We start from the raw sequence: 19173 nt of genomic DNA on the forward strand, positions 1-19173 counted from the left end.
TTTGGACCATTCCTCTTTACAAAACATCTTTAGTTCATTACGGTTGGATGGCTTCCGAGCATGGGCAGCTCTCTTTAAGTCACACCACAGATTTTCAATTATATTCAGGTCTGGGGACTGTGATGGCCATTCCAGAATGTTGTACTTGTTGCTCTGCATAAATGCCTTATTGGATTTTGAGCAGTGTTTAGGGTCGTTGTCTTGTTGAAAGATCCAGCCCCGGCGCAGCTTGAGCTTTGTCACTGATTCCTGGACATTGGTCTCCAGAATCTGCTGATACTGAGTGGAATCCATGCGTCCCTCAACTTTGACAAGATTCCCAGTCCCTGCACTGGCCACACAGCCCCACAGCATGATGGAACCACCACCATATTTTACTGTAGGTAGCAGGTTTTTCTTGAAATGCTGTGTTCTTTTTCCTCCATGCATAACGCCCCTTGTTATGGCCAAATAACTCAATTTTAGTTTCATCAGTTCACAGCACCTTATTTCAAAATGAAGCTGGCTTGTCCAAATTTGCTTTAGCCCACCTCAAGCGGCACTTTTTGTGCTATGGGCGGAGAAAAGGCTTCCTCTGCATCACTCTCGCATACAGCATCTCCTTGTGTAAAGTGCGCCGAATGGTTGAACGATGCACAGTGACTCCATCTGCAGCAAGATGATGTTGTAGGTCTTTGGTGCTGGTCTGTGGGTTGACTCTGACTGTTCTCACCAGTCGTCGCTTCTGTCTATGCGAGATTTTTCTTGGTCTGCCACTTCGAACCTTAACTTGAACTGAGCCTGTGGTCTTCCATTTCCTCAATATGTTCCTAACTGTGGAAACAGACAGCGGAAATCTCTGAGACAGCTTTCTGTATCCTTCCCCTAAACCATGATGGTGAACAATCTTTGTCTTCAGGTCATTTGAGAGTTGTTTTGAGACCCCCATGTTGCTACTCTTCAGAGAAAATTCACAATTGACCCCCTTAAATACTCTCTCATAATTGGATTCACCTGTGTATGTAGGTCAGGGGTCACTGAGCTTACCAAGCCAATTTGAGTTCCAATAATTCGTTCTAAAGGTTTTGGAATCAATAAAATGACAACAGTGCCCAAATTTATGCACCTGCCTAATTTTGTTTAAACAATTATAGCACACTTTCTGTAATCCCTATAAACTTCATTTCACTTCTCAAATATCACTGTGTGTGTCTCCTATATGATATACTTAACTGACATTTTTTATCGTAACAACGAACGATTTATACAGGAAAATCATGACGATTAACAAGGTTGCCCAAACTTTCGCATCCCACTGTATATAGAAGTCTACAGACAAGAGCTGCCCAGCATACTAAGTTTTTTTTTTTTAATTCTTTTAATTTTCCTCAGACTGTATTTATACTTTGACACTTCCATTTTTGCAATGTTTTGCATCCACCTAAAAGATTGAAAATGTTTTGTTTGTATTGTTCAAAGAAACATGTCCAGAAGGAAATGATCTGTAACTATACTTTATTTTTTTTGGAGTCTTAAAATACTATTTGTGAGGTCTTGTTTCATTATCAGGTTATAGATACACTATAAAGTGCCACAGGATGGCATAAATGGAGTAGCAACATGACATGTGATACGCTAACCTGTAAATGTGATGGTTGGCCAAACCCAAGGGGGCAGGAAAATGATGTCCAACGGTGCAATTTAAGGTGGCCGAGTGTACATCTGGTGGTAGCTTTTCCCCTCTGAGATCCAACATGACACATCATTTTTTCCACTGACTGTCATCAGGGGAAATTTGGAACTTTGGATAGTTGAACAAATTCTGGAGTCTCCAGCATCCGAAAAATTAAACGTCGTCTTTATTTAAATTCCGGTTAAAAGTACATAGGTAAGACTTCACCACCCTCAAAGATGACGTTGATTTTTTCGGATGCTGGAGACTCCAGAATTTGTTCAACTATCCAAAGGACAAGTCCGGTCCACTCTGTGCACCGAATATGTATGGTGAGCTGGAAATTTTTTACTTATGAGTTTTGGAACAACCTCATACACTGATGGTTGGCCAGTCCTGCCAAAACTGGCAGGTTAAGCTGCCGTTTAGCCAATGCGTATTGCCACCTGTAATCTATCATTAATTTTCCAAAAAGGAAGCCACATTCAGACCTTTTTTTCACATTTTCAATATGTGATTATTATGAGGAATAGTGGATCTAAACTTGTATAGTATGTAAGTACACATGCCTCCAGTACAGGGCTCCTGTGTCAATCTAGATCCTAATAAATGCATATACTGTGACATGATTCGTGCTCTGGTTGTAGCCCCAAAGGTAGACATGTGTCTTGGAATTATGTAAGTAAACTAAACATAAGGTCATACGGGCAACCTAGGTCTTTGTCTTAAAAGCAAAAAAATAAATAAAAAATTGCTTAAGCATATTTCCAGAGCTCACAGACACATATGCTCTGGTCTCTGTTTGCGCAGACAACTACCTAAGTGTGAACATAGTTGATTACTTCCCCCCAGTATATTCTTCTCCGCTTACATCCTCCTATAAATAAATATAAACATGTAATAAGATAGCACGTGGTTATAACATCTAAGCATTCAGGAATACTGCTTCATCCGAATCAGGATCCTTCCCACTGTCCTCACTAGGTAATGAGTCTCCGCCACTTGGAGACCTGCAGCTCAAGTCCTCCACTCCAGATTCCTGGTCACTGTTAGCAGACAGGTCGGGGTCAGAGCTCTTTAAATGGTCCTGGGTTAGGATGAGGGCTGAGTCTTCCTCACCTTGAGATGGACTGCGGGAAGGAAACAACTTCAGGTTGGTGCTGTAATCTTGAGGCGTATTAGCCGGAGAGAGTTTGGTGATGGACATCTGGAAGTTATGGATTTTTTGCTGGTCATTGATAATCTTATTGGTTTCATTTGTCTCTCGGGTTTCCAGCTTTGCTAGTCTCTAAAGGGAAAATTGTGAGAGGACAAAAGTTACACCCATTTCCTATTCTCTTTACGTAAAAATATGCCTGTTCCTATAAACAAATGTGTCTGGTAAAAAGCCATAACACATTTGGTGCTCAGAGATGTTTTTAACTTGAAGATGCCAAGTGACACTTTCTTGCAGGCATTGTGTCAGAGAGGACCACATCTCCAAGGAGCACCAAAGACGTTTAGGGCACTCCATAAACAACCATGGACACATTTTGTAGATTATCTTCTGAGATGTCTCTGTACATATGTCTTCATTAAAATGTTTTCTCACATGGGAAGCTGAATCGGTCTACGTTGAAGCCTAAGCGGTAAAACATGATAAGTAAACTATGGTAGTTGTCTATAAGTAGGGCACATAGGTGAAATGGATTTTCTATGCAGTAGTGCAGCAGATACCTTTTCCATGAACTCCATTTCCTCCTCAAGCTGCTGCGTCTCTTCTTTTACTGCCTGAAGAAAATCAGTCACTGACTGTCGAGGGTGCATTCCTTTCTCAAATCGGTTGTAGAGGCCCCTCCAAAACCTTTCACATTTATTGAAAAACAAGGTTGAAGAGTTAAAATATGCACAAAGTTATAATCTAGCACATTTCATATGTAATACTCCCAATTCATTTTTGCTATCTAATTTGACAAATATTTGTGAGAACTCTTGGTCAGTCCAGGATTTATTTCTGAATAGCTTTAGATCATCGATAAGTCCTAAGGGTATGGTCTCATGTAGTGACTGAGAGGTGGCGGCGATGCTGCCAAAAATTATGCAGTCCTGTGTGTCTTTTCGTTTTTCAAACTGACTGACTGATTTATTGTTTGTTCATTGCTAATGGCTGCATCGTTTTGTTAGTAAACCTGCAAAACCATGTGGCCATCATGAATCAATTATTAATAAAATTTATAATATTTATATCTATAGCGCCACTGTGAGTGCAACAATGTGCAGTTCTGGGCGAGCAGCCAAAGAGTGAACAACATAGATAAGGGGAGTGCATACACGGGGAGTACAAGGGATCATCCCTCTTCTGTACCAATCAATGTAAATGTCAAATGTTAGTTTATGGTTTATGAAGGTTGGCTTGTATCCGCCACCTTTATCTGTAATTATTATATTATCTTACACATTGTTTCATTAAAGTGGAATGATCTTGTTGGACACATAGGGTTTGTGTCTCAAATTATTCTCCGATCCGAGCTCGGTAACTTTTTACTAATTTGGATTTAACATGATAATCAGTGGAACCTGATTAAGGTTCAATAACACCACCATATTCCGTGATGCTTTACAACTCAGAGGATCCATGTACAAATAAAAAGAGATCACAGAATTACAGGCTAATATACAACTGAAACACTAGAAGTAAGGGCCCTGCTTACAAGAGCTTGCAATCTGTAAGGGCTGTATTACACTGGCCGATTTTCCAGCCGATATTCGCTAACAAGCGTTCGCAATAATCTTGCAGTGTAATACTGCCGACCATTGCCCGATGAATGAGCAAACACTCATTCATCGGGCAATTCAGATTTTTAAGCATGCTCAAAAATCAGCACTTGCCGTCGGCAAACCACTAAACAGTATGGGGACAAGCGATGGCATAACAATCGTTCCTCCCCATGCTGCGGAGGAGATTGTTGCACATAACTGCAGTGGTCTCCTCTGTTAGCGAGCAAGTGATTGCCGGGAGGGACAATCGCTAGCTCAATCGGCCTGTGTAATACAGGCTTAAGGGAATAGGGGTGGCACAAAATGGACAGTTTTCTAAAGTGGTCCAGCCATCTTTGTACTAAATAGAGAAGTGCAGATGGAGCTTCATGAGCTAGTGCATTGAGTGTGGGGATTACTGTTGGATGATGGATTTAGGGCCTGAAGAATGAAGGGCGGGGGCGGTTAAAGGGGGAAGAGTCAGTTTAGAAAATATGATAAGCTTCCCTTAAAAGATGTGTTTTTAAGGCACGTTGAACGCTAAGCAAGTTGGGAATAAATGTAATTGCCTGGGGCAGTGCCTTCCAAAGAGCGAGGTGAGTTTTGAAGAAGAAGTAAGAGGTTTGAATTATGGAGGGTGTTAATCTTAGATCATTGGCAGAACGGGGAGCGTGAGTGGGGTGTTAGACAAAAATAATGGAGGATATGTAGGGAGCTGCAGCACTGTAGAGAGTTATGTGGGTGTGGATGAGAAGTTTGACCTGTATGAGAAGTTTGACGTGACTGGCATAGGCTAGACGCATCAATGCGGTGGCTGAACAAAAAGAGGAGTCTGGCTGCAACATTTAGGACAGACTGAAGGAGGGAGAGTTTAGTGACTGATTAGTAATTAGTTACAGTAATTAATACAAGAATGAATCAAAGCAACAACTAGAGTTTGGTCTATTTCCACCATGAGAAAAGGGCAGATGCTCAAGATATTCTTTAGGCACAGAAATCATGGTTGGTAGAGAGAATCTAAATCGCACCTCCTCATTCCTATACTTATGACTACTGTACGTAATTTGCAGCATTTCTATTGATAAACCATGGCTATACAGCGCTGGTATCAAACATTTGCTGTGCACTATTAAGAGGCATTAGTATACAGTTTGATCAAAGAGCATAGGCCCACTTACCGCGACAAGGTTGCCTCTTGTTAAGTGGGAACCTACTCTAACCATAGCGCAGTGCCGTGCGGCGACCACCGCGTCTCCACACTGCTCCAGCAGGCAATGGGACCCAGCAGCCACACAGCTACCCCACTGTACAGCGGAGCCACCTAGGCCTCGGATCCCATCACTCCACCAGCACGGCACAGAAGCAGCGGCGGCCACCGTCCAGCGCCGCATGTGAACTGGTGCTAAAGGATCACCTGTTCACAGCTTCTCAGGAACTTCAACTGAGATGTGGTAGGAATTAAAACCCTGTGCAGACTTCTGCTAATTTAAATTAAGAGCACCTGTGTCACATGGGGAGGAGTGCAGACTTAGGGGGAAGAAAAAATGGACAGACGGCATATAAATCATGGTTGGTAGAGAGAATCTAAATCGCACCTCCTCATTCCTATACTTATGACTACTGTACGTAATTTGCAGCATTTCTATTGATAAACCATGGCTATACAGCGCTGGTATCAAACATTTGCTCTGAGTCAGCACTCCTCCCCATGTGGCACAGGTGCTTTTAATTTAGCAGTAGTCTGCAAAGGGTTAAATAATTCCTACCCCATCTCAGTTGAAGTTCCTGAGAAGCTGTGAACAGGTGATCCCTTTGCACCAGTTCACATGCGGCGCTGGACGGTGGCCGCCGCTGCTTCTGTGCCGTGCTGGTGGAGTGATGGGATCCGAGGCCTAGGTGGCTCTGCCTCAAGGTGGGGCCGCATTGTGGCTGTTGGATCCCATTGCCTGCTGGTGCGGTGGTCGCCGCACGGCACTGCGCTATGGATAGAGTAGGTTCCCACTTAACAAGAGGCAACCTTGTCGCGGTAAGTGGGCCTATGCTCTTTGATCAAACTGTATACTAATGCCTCTTTTAGGGCACAGCAAATGTTTGATACTTGTGCTGTATAGCCATGTTTTATCAATAGAAATGCTGCAAAATACGTACAGTAGTCATTAGTATAGGAATGAGGAGGTGCGATTCAGATTGTCTCTCCACATTATACAATTCTTTAGGCACAGATGACATGAACATGCCAGTGACTGAATATGGGAAGCCAAGAAAAGATGTGCATTGGCATACTTTATGCCACATTTATCAAATGTCACATGTTTGATAAATTAGTTTTATCCTTAAACCTAACCCTTTTGTCTAGAAAATTTACTTCAGTTTTCCTGCTCCATCCTCCTACTGGAGCTACACCTTTTTTTCGACTTAAAAAAAAGTCTCAATGATAAATCTAGAGTGAAACTCATTAACATAGCTATCCACACCCACTTGTCTATCCACATTACAAAACTGTAGTGAATGGTGTAAAAAATATTTTGCGACTTATGATAAATCTGCCCCATAACATTCAGTTTCAGACAGAAAGAGCCATGGTGTTTGAGACGGCTGCCAGACAATTCCTGGAATTTTGTAGTACTGTTGGAGTGATGTCACGGGATGAGGTATCTAATTGGGTGTCATCAGCATAACGATGGCACTGAAAGCCAAATATACTGATGGTCTGTCTGATAGGGGCTGTAAAGACAAAAAAGTGGGGGGCCTAGAACTGAACTCTGGGGAACCCTAACAAAAAAAGGATGATGAGAAGTAGAGCAAGCGAATGATACCCTAAAAGAGTGGCCAGAGAGATAGGAAGAAAACAAAGACAGACAGGCCTTGAGGCCAATAGAGTGGAGCATACTAAGGATGAGTTTGTGGTCTATAGTGTCAAATGCTTCAGAGAGATGCAGAAGAATCGTAGAGAGTAGTTGCCATTTCTTTTTGCTGTCAGGAGATCATTAAACACCTTGGTAAGGGCAGTTTAGAGTGTAGAGTGTGAAAGCCAGATTGTAATGGGTCAAGAAGAGTTAGAAAATAGTTATTACACAGTTTAAGCTTATTTGTGAGTAGACCAGAATGTTTAAAAGAGAAAGGATAGATGTCAGAAGAGCGAGAGGTTAAAGGGGTATCTAAGTTTTTATTTTTTTACTGTATTTGTTTAAACTGTACAATTTTTAATATACATGTATTTAAAATTCTGAATGCATACCTTTCTTATATCAGGCAGTTGACCCCTATATACAGTAGAATGGTATAGTCTATGTATCAGTCCTATGTAATGTATCCATGGCCTAACTGAAACATGACTGTAACGGATCACCTGGCACCCCGACTGAGTACCTCCGTTGACGGATGCTCCTAGCGTTTTCCTGAGGTCTCCAAGCACTCTGGCAGACACCACAATCACCGAACCGAAGCAGCATATAAATCCTCTTCAAGCATATGAATGCTGTAGACAGTTGAATAGGAAACCATACGAATAGGTTTACACTCCTAGCAGTCAAACTGGGACAGCATGCAATAAATCCTCCCCCAAGAATGAGACTACACTTCACCTTGAGGGTAAAAACAGGAACTCCCTTTATTTGGACATAGCACACCTACTTTAAACCCCCCCAACAGCCTCATTTGCATACAATAGGGCACATGGAGGGCTATGGTACAAGGAAGGGTGGGGCCCGACAATAGCAAGAGCTGATGGGAGAGTTGAGGGGGGACAGGAAAAGGGGGAGGAGAAGAGGCACAGAACAGCAATGCCTTTAACATCACAGCAAGAGCAAGATACACACAGCCCACAATACATCGCAACACAATCCAACCGAACCCATAACAACATACACAATATTCAAGACAGTCCGAATGCAATCTGCTACACAGTCTCAAAGGCAATTGTTCCCAAAAGTCACATGTCCACAGATGGTCCCCAAAAGGCCAGCAGCAGCAACACAAAACACCACATGCCCAAATTGCATTCAAACGTACAAATTTACCAGGGGCCATAGTCAGCAGGTAGGAGGCGGGTAGCCAGTCCTCTCCAATGCCCAGTGGCGAGGCGGGTTCTGCCACAATGACATCAGTCATATGACACGTCACATAATATAATCCTTGACATTCAGTAAACAGCAGTATTAAATGACCGCACACAGGGCATATTTATATGATAACTAAATAGGGCTAGGAGTGGAATTTAGATTTTATTGTGTTTATTACAGTAACTACATTACTGTTTATGATTACATGACTGCCTGCCTCTAGGTCAGTGATGGCGAACCTTTTAGAGACAGAGTGCCCAAACTGCAACCAAAAACCCACTTATTTATCACAAAGTGCCAACACAGCAATTTAACCTGAATACTACATTCCAATATAGTATATCTTCCATGTACGTTATAATTTAGCTATAATAGCTTGCCTACATTCAATGCACTGCCTGTACCGTTCATAGTGCACCCTGGGCTGATGAATGGCAGGAAAAGTCTACGGCATATTGGTACGCTTTAGACTTTTTCCAGGGCACAGGTGCCCACAGAGAGGGCTCTAAGTGCCGCCTCTGGCACGCCTGCCATAGGTTCGCCACTACTGCTCTAGGTGATGTTGTAAAATTGTTGCCTGTCTCTAGGTGATGTTGTCATGTTAACAAAGTTTAGTGTAAAAAAACAAACAAACATAGCATACACAGATACTGATAGACATGATGAGATACTGCTGCAGGTAGTACTATGGATATACAGTATTTACTGCTCCTTAATACACTATTTACTATTCACCTGTTAGATATCTAGGTAGTCAGGTCACATACTTGTGAAGGTCACATGATGGCTTACATGACTGATGTCATGCTTTAGTCCCTAGGGAACTTGCAGAAGGCCTCGATGGTAAAGTGTGTCTTTTTGCTGATGACACAAAGATTTGTAACAGGGTTGATGTTCCTGGAGGGAAACACCAAATGGAAAAGGATTTAGGAAAACTAGAGGAATGGTCAAAAATCTGGCAACTAAAATGTTACGTTGATAAGTGCAAGATAATGCACCTGGAGCGTAAAAACCCAAGAGCAGAATATAAAATCAGTGCTACAGTCCTAACCTCAGTATCTGAGGAAAGGGATGTAGGGCTCATTATTTCAGAAGACTTAAAGGCTGGCAGACAATGTCATAGAGCAGCAGGAAATGCTAGCAGAATGCTTGGGTGTATAGCAATAGGAATTACCAGTAGAAAGAGGGAGGTGCTCATGCCGCTCTACAGAGCACTAGTGAGACCTCATTTGGAGTATTGTGCGCAGTACTGGAGACCATATCTCCAGAAGGATATTGATACTTTGGAGAGAGTTAAGAGAAGAGCTACTAAACTAGTACATGGATTGCAGGATAAAACTTACCAGGAAAGATTAAAGGACCTTAACATGTATAGCTTGGAAGAAAGACGAGACAGAGGATATGATAGAAACTTTTAAATACATAAAGGGAATCAACAAGGTAAAAGAAGAGAGAATATTTAAAAGAAGAAAAACTGCTACAAGAGGACATAGTTTTAAATTAGAGGGGCAAAGGTTTAAAAGTAATATCAGGAAGTATTACTTTACTGAGAGAGTAGTGGATGCATGGAATAGCCTTCCTGCAGAAGTGGTAGCTGCAAATACAGTGAAGGAGTTTAAGCATGCATGGGATAGGCATTATGTAGTGTCCCACTAGGTAGGGGTGGGCACTACACAAGGGTCAATTGGTGTGCGCGTTACTCTTACTCACAAGGAACAGGAATGTCATATTTAATTCTGCATTTAATGTGTTTTTACATGCAATGTACCCCTGTGTGATGCAGTAGCAGGCCTAGTTGGGTGTAGTTAGACATCCCAGACACTAGAGGGAGATAGGGAGCCCCTAGTATAAATGTCCAGGCCCAGACAGGGAGAGGTAGTGCAGAGTCAGGAGTCTAAGAAGACAGAGGTTCAAGAGCCTGCTCCTGACATGCAGCTGGATAGCCCTGGCTGCTAGTGATGTCCAGGAGGCTGTTGAGAAGCTCCAGCCTGCCTGAGAACAAGAGAGCCTAAGTTAGCTCTGAAGAGATACCCCAGTTGCAGGATTCAACCTCCTGGGAGAAACCTACAGTTATCCACCTGATAGGAGGAGGCGACCCAGGGTAAGCAAAGTGACCCTGAAGGGCAGAGAACCTTTAGACAGTGCAGCAAGAAGTATAATACCTGAGGAAGGAAGTAACCAAGGATTTAAGCCACCCATTTAGGCATCCGGGCCTTGGGAGATATAAAGCCAGAGCAGGAGTTCTATAAAGGACGGTGTACATTGATTCTGGGAAAGGTACAACCTGCTGCTGAGTGCTTGTGGAATTTACCCTCAGTGTATCGTGCATGACTATTGCCTGCCATATTGTGAATAAGCCCCTTTGTGGAACTGTTATCTGAAGACTGTGCTACACCTGCTGTACAAAGTTGGATTGTTCAGTAAAGTTACGTTTTGGTTCACTATATACTTGTGTACCTTCATCATTCCAACCACCAACCGGCGTGCCACCGTCCAAAGGCACTGGCGTCACGAATACCACAGGGACCTTGCCCCAGGCACACAAAATACCCGTAACATCCAGGGCACCTCAACTACCATCAGGCCTGGTCCCTATCTACAGAGCGTGCCCCAGAGGAACTGTGTCTACCTCTCCTTCACTGCCACGCGCCTGCCCAGGGTTCTTCCAATATAGTGAGTACCCTCGATTGCCCATAACTGTGACCTCACTTCGTCATACCCTGCAGGTCTGGCGTGTTGCATAAATTGGCGTCACGAACAGGATCCGAATATTCCTGCGCCATAGCGGATTTAAAAACTGTGTGCTGAAAATCGTCTTAAAGTGACATGCCCCAATTGTTTTATTGAAAATTGCTGGGCCAAAGTGAACTGTAATGACTGCGGTGTGAAAATAGCATTGTGTGGACTGTTTTCTACTTATTTAAGTCACCGCTTGCTGTCAGTGAATAGACAGCTATTTTGCTCAAAGATGGCCGCTTAGCTGGATTAAAATTGTTTGCTGCGTCATCTTCATCCTAAATTGGCGGTAAAAATTGGCGCCTTCTGCTAAAAGTGCGGGAAGGCTGTATGCTGGCGCCACCGCCCAGTCTGGACATTTGCATGTCTGCTGTGATGGACTCCGCCTCCCCCATACTGGAGTACCTGGGGGGCGGCCTCCCAGTGCAATGGGAGGATCTGTCTGAACTTGTTGGCGCCACCCTGTCGCTCTCCAGAGAAGGATCGAGCATGTTGAGGAGTGAGGACTTTCCTGCTGATATGTCCGCGCCTGATTTATTAAACATGAATGTGACTGGTGTTGAGCAAAAGGACGCTCCACCGGCCTACTCTCCGGGACCGGAGAGACCCGCCTGCCCGCCACCGAGGACGCAACCGGAGACCTACTACGGCTCCTGGAGAGACTTCTTCCAGCCCTCGTTCAAGTGGTCAGCTCTAATGGCAGAGATTCGGGAGGCCGCCATAAAGAAGACAACTAAAACCAAAATTTACTACGAGGAACTGGCAAAGACCGTTCACGAGTGCCACACTGACACACAACCCCGCCTGGAAAGGAGAACGGGGTTGGTTGTGGCCTTTGACAAGGACCGAGGCTTCGGTTTTATAAAAGACTACCTGACTGGACGAGACTTATATGTCAACAGGAGGTCCGTCAAGCGGAGCTACCTCCCAGAACGTCTACATAACCTCCGCGAGGGAGAGGAGGTTGAATGTACCCCTGCTGAGGGCCTGCGAGGCCCCTACGCCACTGCCGTGTCCCGTCCTAAGAAGAAGACAGAGGACTGGGACCTTGATGAGGACTACTCTGGCTGCGAGCACGAACCTGTGTGCTCTCCGGAGGACAACCCTGGCTGCGAGCAAGAACCTATGTGCTCTCCAGGACCGGCCCATCATGCTTTTCAAGAAAGGGGCTCCTTCATTGGCCCGAACGTATTTTGGCAGCCGACAGTGGTAGAGAAGAGGGTTAGCCCATGGCCCTCACCTGAGTTGCCTCGCAGGGAGAAAACTGTCCGTGAGCTTCAGGATGCAGAGAGATTCAGAGCTGCCCTGGAGAATATCCGCAGAGGGAGGAAAGCGGACGCCTCGCCTGAGCCTGCAGCGGCTGCGCAGGACGAACCACCCACCTTCCAAGTGCCGACGGCGACAGCGGAGACCAGCGATCCCGACTCCGAAAGCCTGGACGACCAGATCGTGCGGCTGGAGCTGAAACTACGGGAGCTACGCCAGACTGCCTCCGCCAGGATCCGGACTCCACCTGACCTACAAGAAAGAAGACGTAAGGACTCGGACGTCTCCGGGTCTAAGGTGAGAGTACCTGTCCCTGCCAGTCGTCCCTCCTTAGTACCGGCACCTGTGGTGGGATCCTCATACGCTGTGCACCGGCGCACAGAGCCAGTCGTTCCAGAACCCACCGGACGGCTTGCAGCAGAGGTACCCAGGCCAGTGCAGCAGCCTATGATTGTTATGCCTGCTCCGGTGAGGTCAGCGACTTTGATCACCCCTAGGCCTATGGGGCCTATACCTATTAGGGGTCCATTTATGTTACAGTTGCCCCCCAATACGGTGTTGTGGGCACATCCACCTGTTGAAGCTCAATACAGGCCCAATATACAAATGGAGCCAGGGAGCACCACTGAAATGCAAAGTGGATATGACTTGCCCCTGTGAATTGGCCTGCTAGGCCCTTGATGTTTGCTTTATTTGCCAAGGGATCCTAAAGAAGATTTAACCCTTTCAGGACAGGAGTCCTTCGTTGTTTTGGCCCTCTGTTGCTGCTGCCAGTTACCCACGGCTCAGTGGAGGCGGCAAGCCACTGAAATACCACGTGCAGCAAGGCCATCTTGTTTACAGGACCTCCTGCCTGCTTTCTCAGAGTGAAAACCCAGTTGTGCCTGTTTTCATGTTGCGCCTTTTAACCCTTTAACCCCCTTTTCAGGTTGATTAAGGGTATTACAGCACTACTTTAAAGTGTATGCCATTTAAATAATGTGGACTATTTTATGTGCTGTCATTTTATTATGCAACTGGAATTTAAAGGAATTGGGCCCAGGGATAGACTCCAATGCACATGAGCCTCTGAGATTTTGCTACTATTTTAAAGTATTGTGCCCAGAGATGGACTCCACCTCGTGCGAGCCTCTGTGATTCTTGCTATGCTGTCTAAGATCCTATATCTTTACTTAGCTGTGGATTAAACAAAAAGAAAAGAACCTGGGTACGGACTCATTTTATATGCTTTGAGCCTCCAAGAATTGTTATTTAATGTTTTTACATTTTCCATGGACTACAACTGTTCTATCATGGACAATTTGCACTTAACAGTATTATATGGACTATCCTGGTATTTATTGTTACGCTGTGCCAGGTCAGCGCCCCTGTTCCCATTGTTTTATCCTGAGAGAAGAGAACGACGCCCCTTTTCACCATTACTTGCTCCTAATCCAGTGGAACTGCCTGATGTATACATATAATGTATATTTAGCAAATGTAGATGTGTTTTCCTGCTTTGCTTTATCTTCCCTATTACAGGTGCAGTATCCAGCTGTGCAGGGACCCTCCATGTTACGCCGAGGACGGGCAACGTTATAGCGTGGGGGTATGTAGTGTCCCACTAGGTATGGGTGGGCACTACACAAGGGTCAATTGGTGTGCGCGTTACTCTTACTCACAAGGAACAGGAATGTCATATTTAATTCTGCATTTAATGTATGTTTTAATGTGTTTTTACATGCAATGTACCCCTGTGTGATGCAGTAGCAGGCCTAGTTGGGTGTAGTTAGACATCCCAGACACTAGAGGGAGATAGGGAGCCCCTAGTATAAATGTCCAGGCCCAGACAGGGAGAGGTAGTGCAGAGTCAGGAGTCTAAGAAGACAGAGGTTCAAGAGCCTGCTCCTGACATGCAGCTGGATAGCCCTGGCTGCTAGTGATGTCCAGGAGGCTGTTGAGAAGCTCCAGCTTGCCTGAGAACAAGAGAGCCTAAGTTAGCTCTGAAGAGATACCCCAGTTGCAGGATTCAACCTCCTGGGAGAAACCTACAGTTATCCACCTGATAGGAGGAGGCGACCCAGGGTAAGCAAAGTGACCCTGAAGGGCAGAGAACCTTTAGACAGTGCAGCAAGAAGTATAATACCTGAGGAAGGAAGTAACCAAGGATTTAAGCCACCCATTTAGGCATCCGGGCCTTGGGAGATATAAAGCCAGAGCAGGAGTTCTATAAAGGACGGTGTACATTGATTCTGGGAAAGGTACAACCTGCTGCTGAGTGCTTGTGGAATTTACCCTCAGTGTATCTTGCATGACTATTGCCTGCCATATTGTGAATAAGCCCCTTTGTGGAACTGTAATCTGAAGACTGTGCTACACCTGCTGTACAAAGTTGGATTGTTCAGTAAAGTTACGTTTTGGTTCACTATATACTTGTGTACCTTCATCATTCCAACCACCAACCGGCGTGCCACCGTCCAAAGGCACTGGCGTCACGAATACCACAGGGACCTTGCCCCAGGCACACAAAATACCCGTAACATCCAGGGCACCTCAACTACCATCAGGCCTAGTCCCTATCTACAGAGCGTGCCACAGAGGAACTGTGTCTACCTCTCCTTCACTGCCACGCGCCTGCCCAGGGTTCTTCCAATATAGTGAGTACCCTCGATTGCCCATAACTGTGACCTCACTTCGTCATACCCTGCAGGTCTGGCGTGTTGCAATAAGGCCATCTTTCATATAAGATAGGGCCAGGGGCTATCCATAGTATTTAGTATATTGGGCAGACTAGATGGGCCAAATGGTTCTTATCTGCCGACACATTCTATGTTCTATACAGGGGTTAAATGGTTAATACCAGGGGAGCGCTGTAATGACACCCTTAGGTTCTAGCCCACAGCCAAACCAGTTAGATGGCACAGTGGGTGCACACTGATTCGTGTCATCGGACAAGAAGGAGTAGAGATTGTGGTCAGTAATAATTGTAGGGTGTTGATAAGTTGCTAGGGGTTAATGGTGTGTAGGTTTCTGTATGTATGAAATGTAGGAATGTCATGAAAAGAATGAGAGGTCTGTATTGTAAAGGAAAGAAGATTGTGGCCAGAAAGCGGGAAGGGTGAGTTGTTAACAATAACAGTCAATTAGAAAACCATGCACCTGTTTTATAGCCACATGGCAGCTGTCTCTGCACGGGCGCATACCCTGGGGAACATATGTTGTGACAAATTAATGTGAATGCCTGGTACTCAAGAAAGGTGGGGTATAGGGTTCCAGTTAAGACATCACCATGACAACCTCTTTTGGGATCAAAGTCAGCCTAATCACCAGCTGATTGCGGTAACTCCGGCTTCTGAAGTTACTTTTTAATGGCCATGTCTGCCAGAGTGGAAACCAGTTATAATTAGCACTCATAGAGAAGGAACCCCCATGCGACCCATATGGCATTCTCCTGGAGAGACAACCGTTTTAAGCTTTAAACTCTAACAGCCTGATAGTTTTCCAAGATTACAGAAATTATAATATTTCACATATTTACACTTTTACTTTTGTCAAGCAAGGATTCCAAGGTTCCAGGAATAATCACAAATAATTATTGCCCAGAAGAGGCTCCGTTACAGGATCAACCCTATTAAAACATACTGCCTGGTAGGGGTCATCATGCTGATTAAAACAATACCTTTCTTTTGTCTGTATGCTAAACAGCTGCAGAGATATCAGTGTTTTATTTATATGCAAATGAACACATTGGAGCACCGGGAAGCTGGGCTGAATCTTTTGAGCACTGCTTTGTAACACCCCCAGTGCCCTGCACACTCCTCCTTTCTCTTGATTGACAGGGCTAGACATGCTGAGAGCAGAGCTGTGTCCTAGCACCTACGTATCATATACTCTGTGTACTAAAGCTTCACCACACTGAGATCTGCTCAGAAAGGTGACATACATATTTCTGCTTTATTCACAAGCACAATATATGATTATAATTATATGTAAATGGCATAGCTTAGTGATTAGTGGTCTGTCATGCATGTGGAAATCCTAAATTCAAGTCCCAGGAGAGAGAGACTTACATAAACTTTTTTCAGTTTTTTCTCTCTCATTTAACCCATAATAAAATGCAATACTTTAATAAATGATAGAATCATATAAAAACAATTAAAAACAATTAAAGGCCTTATTATATTGAGAATAAAAAGCTAATAAACATTTCTGGTTTCCTTATAATCATATATTGTACCTGTGAATAAATAAGTGATAGATTTTAGGTTTCTAAGGAAAGAACAACACGTTCTTTTCTTAGAAACCTAAAATCTATCACTTATTTATTCACAGGCACAATATATGATTATAAGGAAACCAGAAATGTTTATTAGCTTTGTAAAGCGTAAAAACATAATTCTCAATATGATAAGGATATAGGCTTATATTATGGGTTAACTGCTGAGGAAAAAAATATCTGAAGAAAAAAAACCTAGACGTCTCTCCCAAGGTTCAAACCTGGGATCTCTACATCCAAAATAAAGTACTTATCACTAATCTGTAGCATTATCAATATGTTTTTTCTATGCTTATAAATTAACACATATAATGTGCTTGTGAAAAAAGCAGTAATATGTATATAAGCTTTCTGAGCATACATATCTCAGTGTAGTGAAGCTATAGTACATAGTGTAAATGATATGTACATACTAGGACACAGATCCAGAACACAGCTCTGCCCTCAGCAGTCTAGTCCTGTCAATCAAGTGGAGAGGGGTGTGTGCAGAGCACAGGAGGTGTTACAAGGCAGTGCTCAAAGGATTCAACCCTGCCTCCTGGTACTTCTAATTTAATTATGAATAAAACACAGATATCTCTGCAGCTGTTTAGCATACAGACAAACTAAAGGTATTGTTTTATTCAGCATGATGAGCCCTACCAGGAAGTACGGCTGGTTTAATAGGGTTGATCCTAGTGACAGAGCCTTTTTAAAAACAAACAAACACTGAGGCTGAAATATTATACTTTTCTGGCTTCTACGACATGCTACAATAAAAGGTAAATTTTAGAGAAGAATGAACTATATTAGCTAAAACTTAAATTTTATTAGAATTCATATATATTCAATATAAAAAGACACAAATTCAAAAAATAATCTTTGAAGATTGTAAATATGTCAACTGCGTATGGGAAGGACTACACCAGACATTACATCACCTCCAATGAACTGGGTACTCGGAAGTACCTCCAATCCTTGCCCTATAGAAATATCACCAAATTGGTCATATCTCATTTGACTTTCTGTAGGATAATCTGTGCAGAGTCGCTACAAAAAGAAAGCAGTGTTGGCATAAACCTGGGGATGCTAGCTTTCCCTGTTTTGCTCTAGCTGAGGCTCCTGCACTGGCCCTGTTTTGCATATCCACAGAACACCCTCCCTAATAAGGGTGACCCTGTCCGGAACCTAGCCCTGCTCTAGCAGGTCTAGGTCCTAGCACCATCATCCCAGATATGCAAGTCTTGCGGATGTATGGACAAGCATCCCTTACTCCCATCAATGCGAGCATGCAATTCTTGCTGTTTATACCCCAAGGGGGGAACTATACATAGTAAGTTCTAGCTGCGACAAGCAGGATCATCAGTGTTCCACAGTAGGGATATTAGCTGCAGGTTGTCCTAGGGCAAAGTAGTGCATTCCTATAGAAGAGATAGGTTTTGGATGGGGTCACCCTTATTAGGGAGGGTGCTCTGTGGACAGACAAAACAGGGCCAGTGCAGGAGCTAGGGCAAAACAGGGAGAGCTAGAATCCCCAGGTTTATGCCAACACTGCTTTCTTTTTGTAGCAACTCTGCACAGATTATCCTACAGAAAGTCGAATGCAATAGGACCAATTTGGTGATATTTCTATAGGGCAAGGATTGGAGGTACTTCCGAGTACCCAGTTTATTGGAGGTGATGTAATGTCTGTTGCAGTCCTTCCCATACGCAGTTGACATATTTACTCCAGACCCAGAGGTTATCCTACATAACGATGAATGAGTACAATATGGATCACTCTGGTTATATTTCTATAGGGCAGGGGTGGCCAACCTTACGGACGCAAAGAGCCAGAAAAAAAAAAAAAAACGTATGACTACTAGTGATGAGCAGGAGGTGCCATATTCGATTTTGCGATATTTCGTGAATATTCAATTGAATATTCGTCGAAATCGAATATTCGTCATTAGTCTATTTATCGCGAATAATATGCGATTTAATTATTCGCATATTGCGAATTTTCTTTTAACTGTATAAGGCAACTTTCCTATGGCTATGGCTAGGCTAATATGTGTATTTTACGAATATTCTCTATATTGCTGTACCTTAGTTTTTTAGCATATTCGTATATATTACTTTAGCTAATGTAGTGCTATAATCTTTTTTTTTTTTTTTTGTGTAATTTTTTTTGCCTCTTCTGAACTTTAGTTTTGGAAAAAATGTACACTATAAAAAAAGAAATATACTATAGCACTATATTAGCTAAATTGCAGTCTATATGTGTATTCTACGAATATTCGCTATAACTTGGTTTTTTAGAATATTCGTAATATTCTAAAAGACGAAGCAATATAGCGAATATATTCGTTATTTAGAATACTCATCTTTTTTTTTTTTCCAATGTGTACTGTTATTACGCCACCAATTAATGCAATTAACACATTAATTTAAGTATAAAAGGCAGCGGGTGCCGATACCGCTGAACCGCGGCAATTAACCCCTCAGGT

At 43.5% G+C, this 19173-nt stretch overlaps 1 protein-coding gene across 1 annotated transcript in view; it reads right to left on the bottom strand.

Annotated features, from left to right (window-relative positions):
* Positions 1–1385: 1385 nt before the first annotated feature.
* MTMR7 (myotubularin related protein 7) overlaps positions 1386–19173 on the bottom strand; it is a 46224-nt gene continuing 28436 nt past the window's right edge. Inside the window, exons 11-12 of the mRNA XM_044296065.1 lie at positions 3368–3494; positions 1386–2939 (exon numbers count right to left, since the gene is read on the bottom strand). Coding sequence (XP_044152000.1) covers positions 2577–2939; positions 3368–3494 — 490 coding nt within the window. The 3' untranslated portion in view covers positions 1386–2576. The remainder of the gene's footprint in view (positions 2940–3367; positions 3495–19173) is intronic.

Source organism: Bufo gargarizans, chromosome 1, assembly GCF_014858855.1.
Source record: "Bufo gargarizans isolate SCDJY-AF-19 chromosome 1, ASM1485885v1, whole genome shotgun sequence".
In the NCBI taxonomy this organism is placed as follows: Eukaryota; Metazoa; Chordata; class Amphibia; order Anura; family Bufonidae; genus Bufo; species Bufo gargarizans.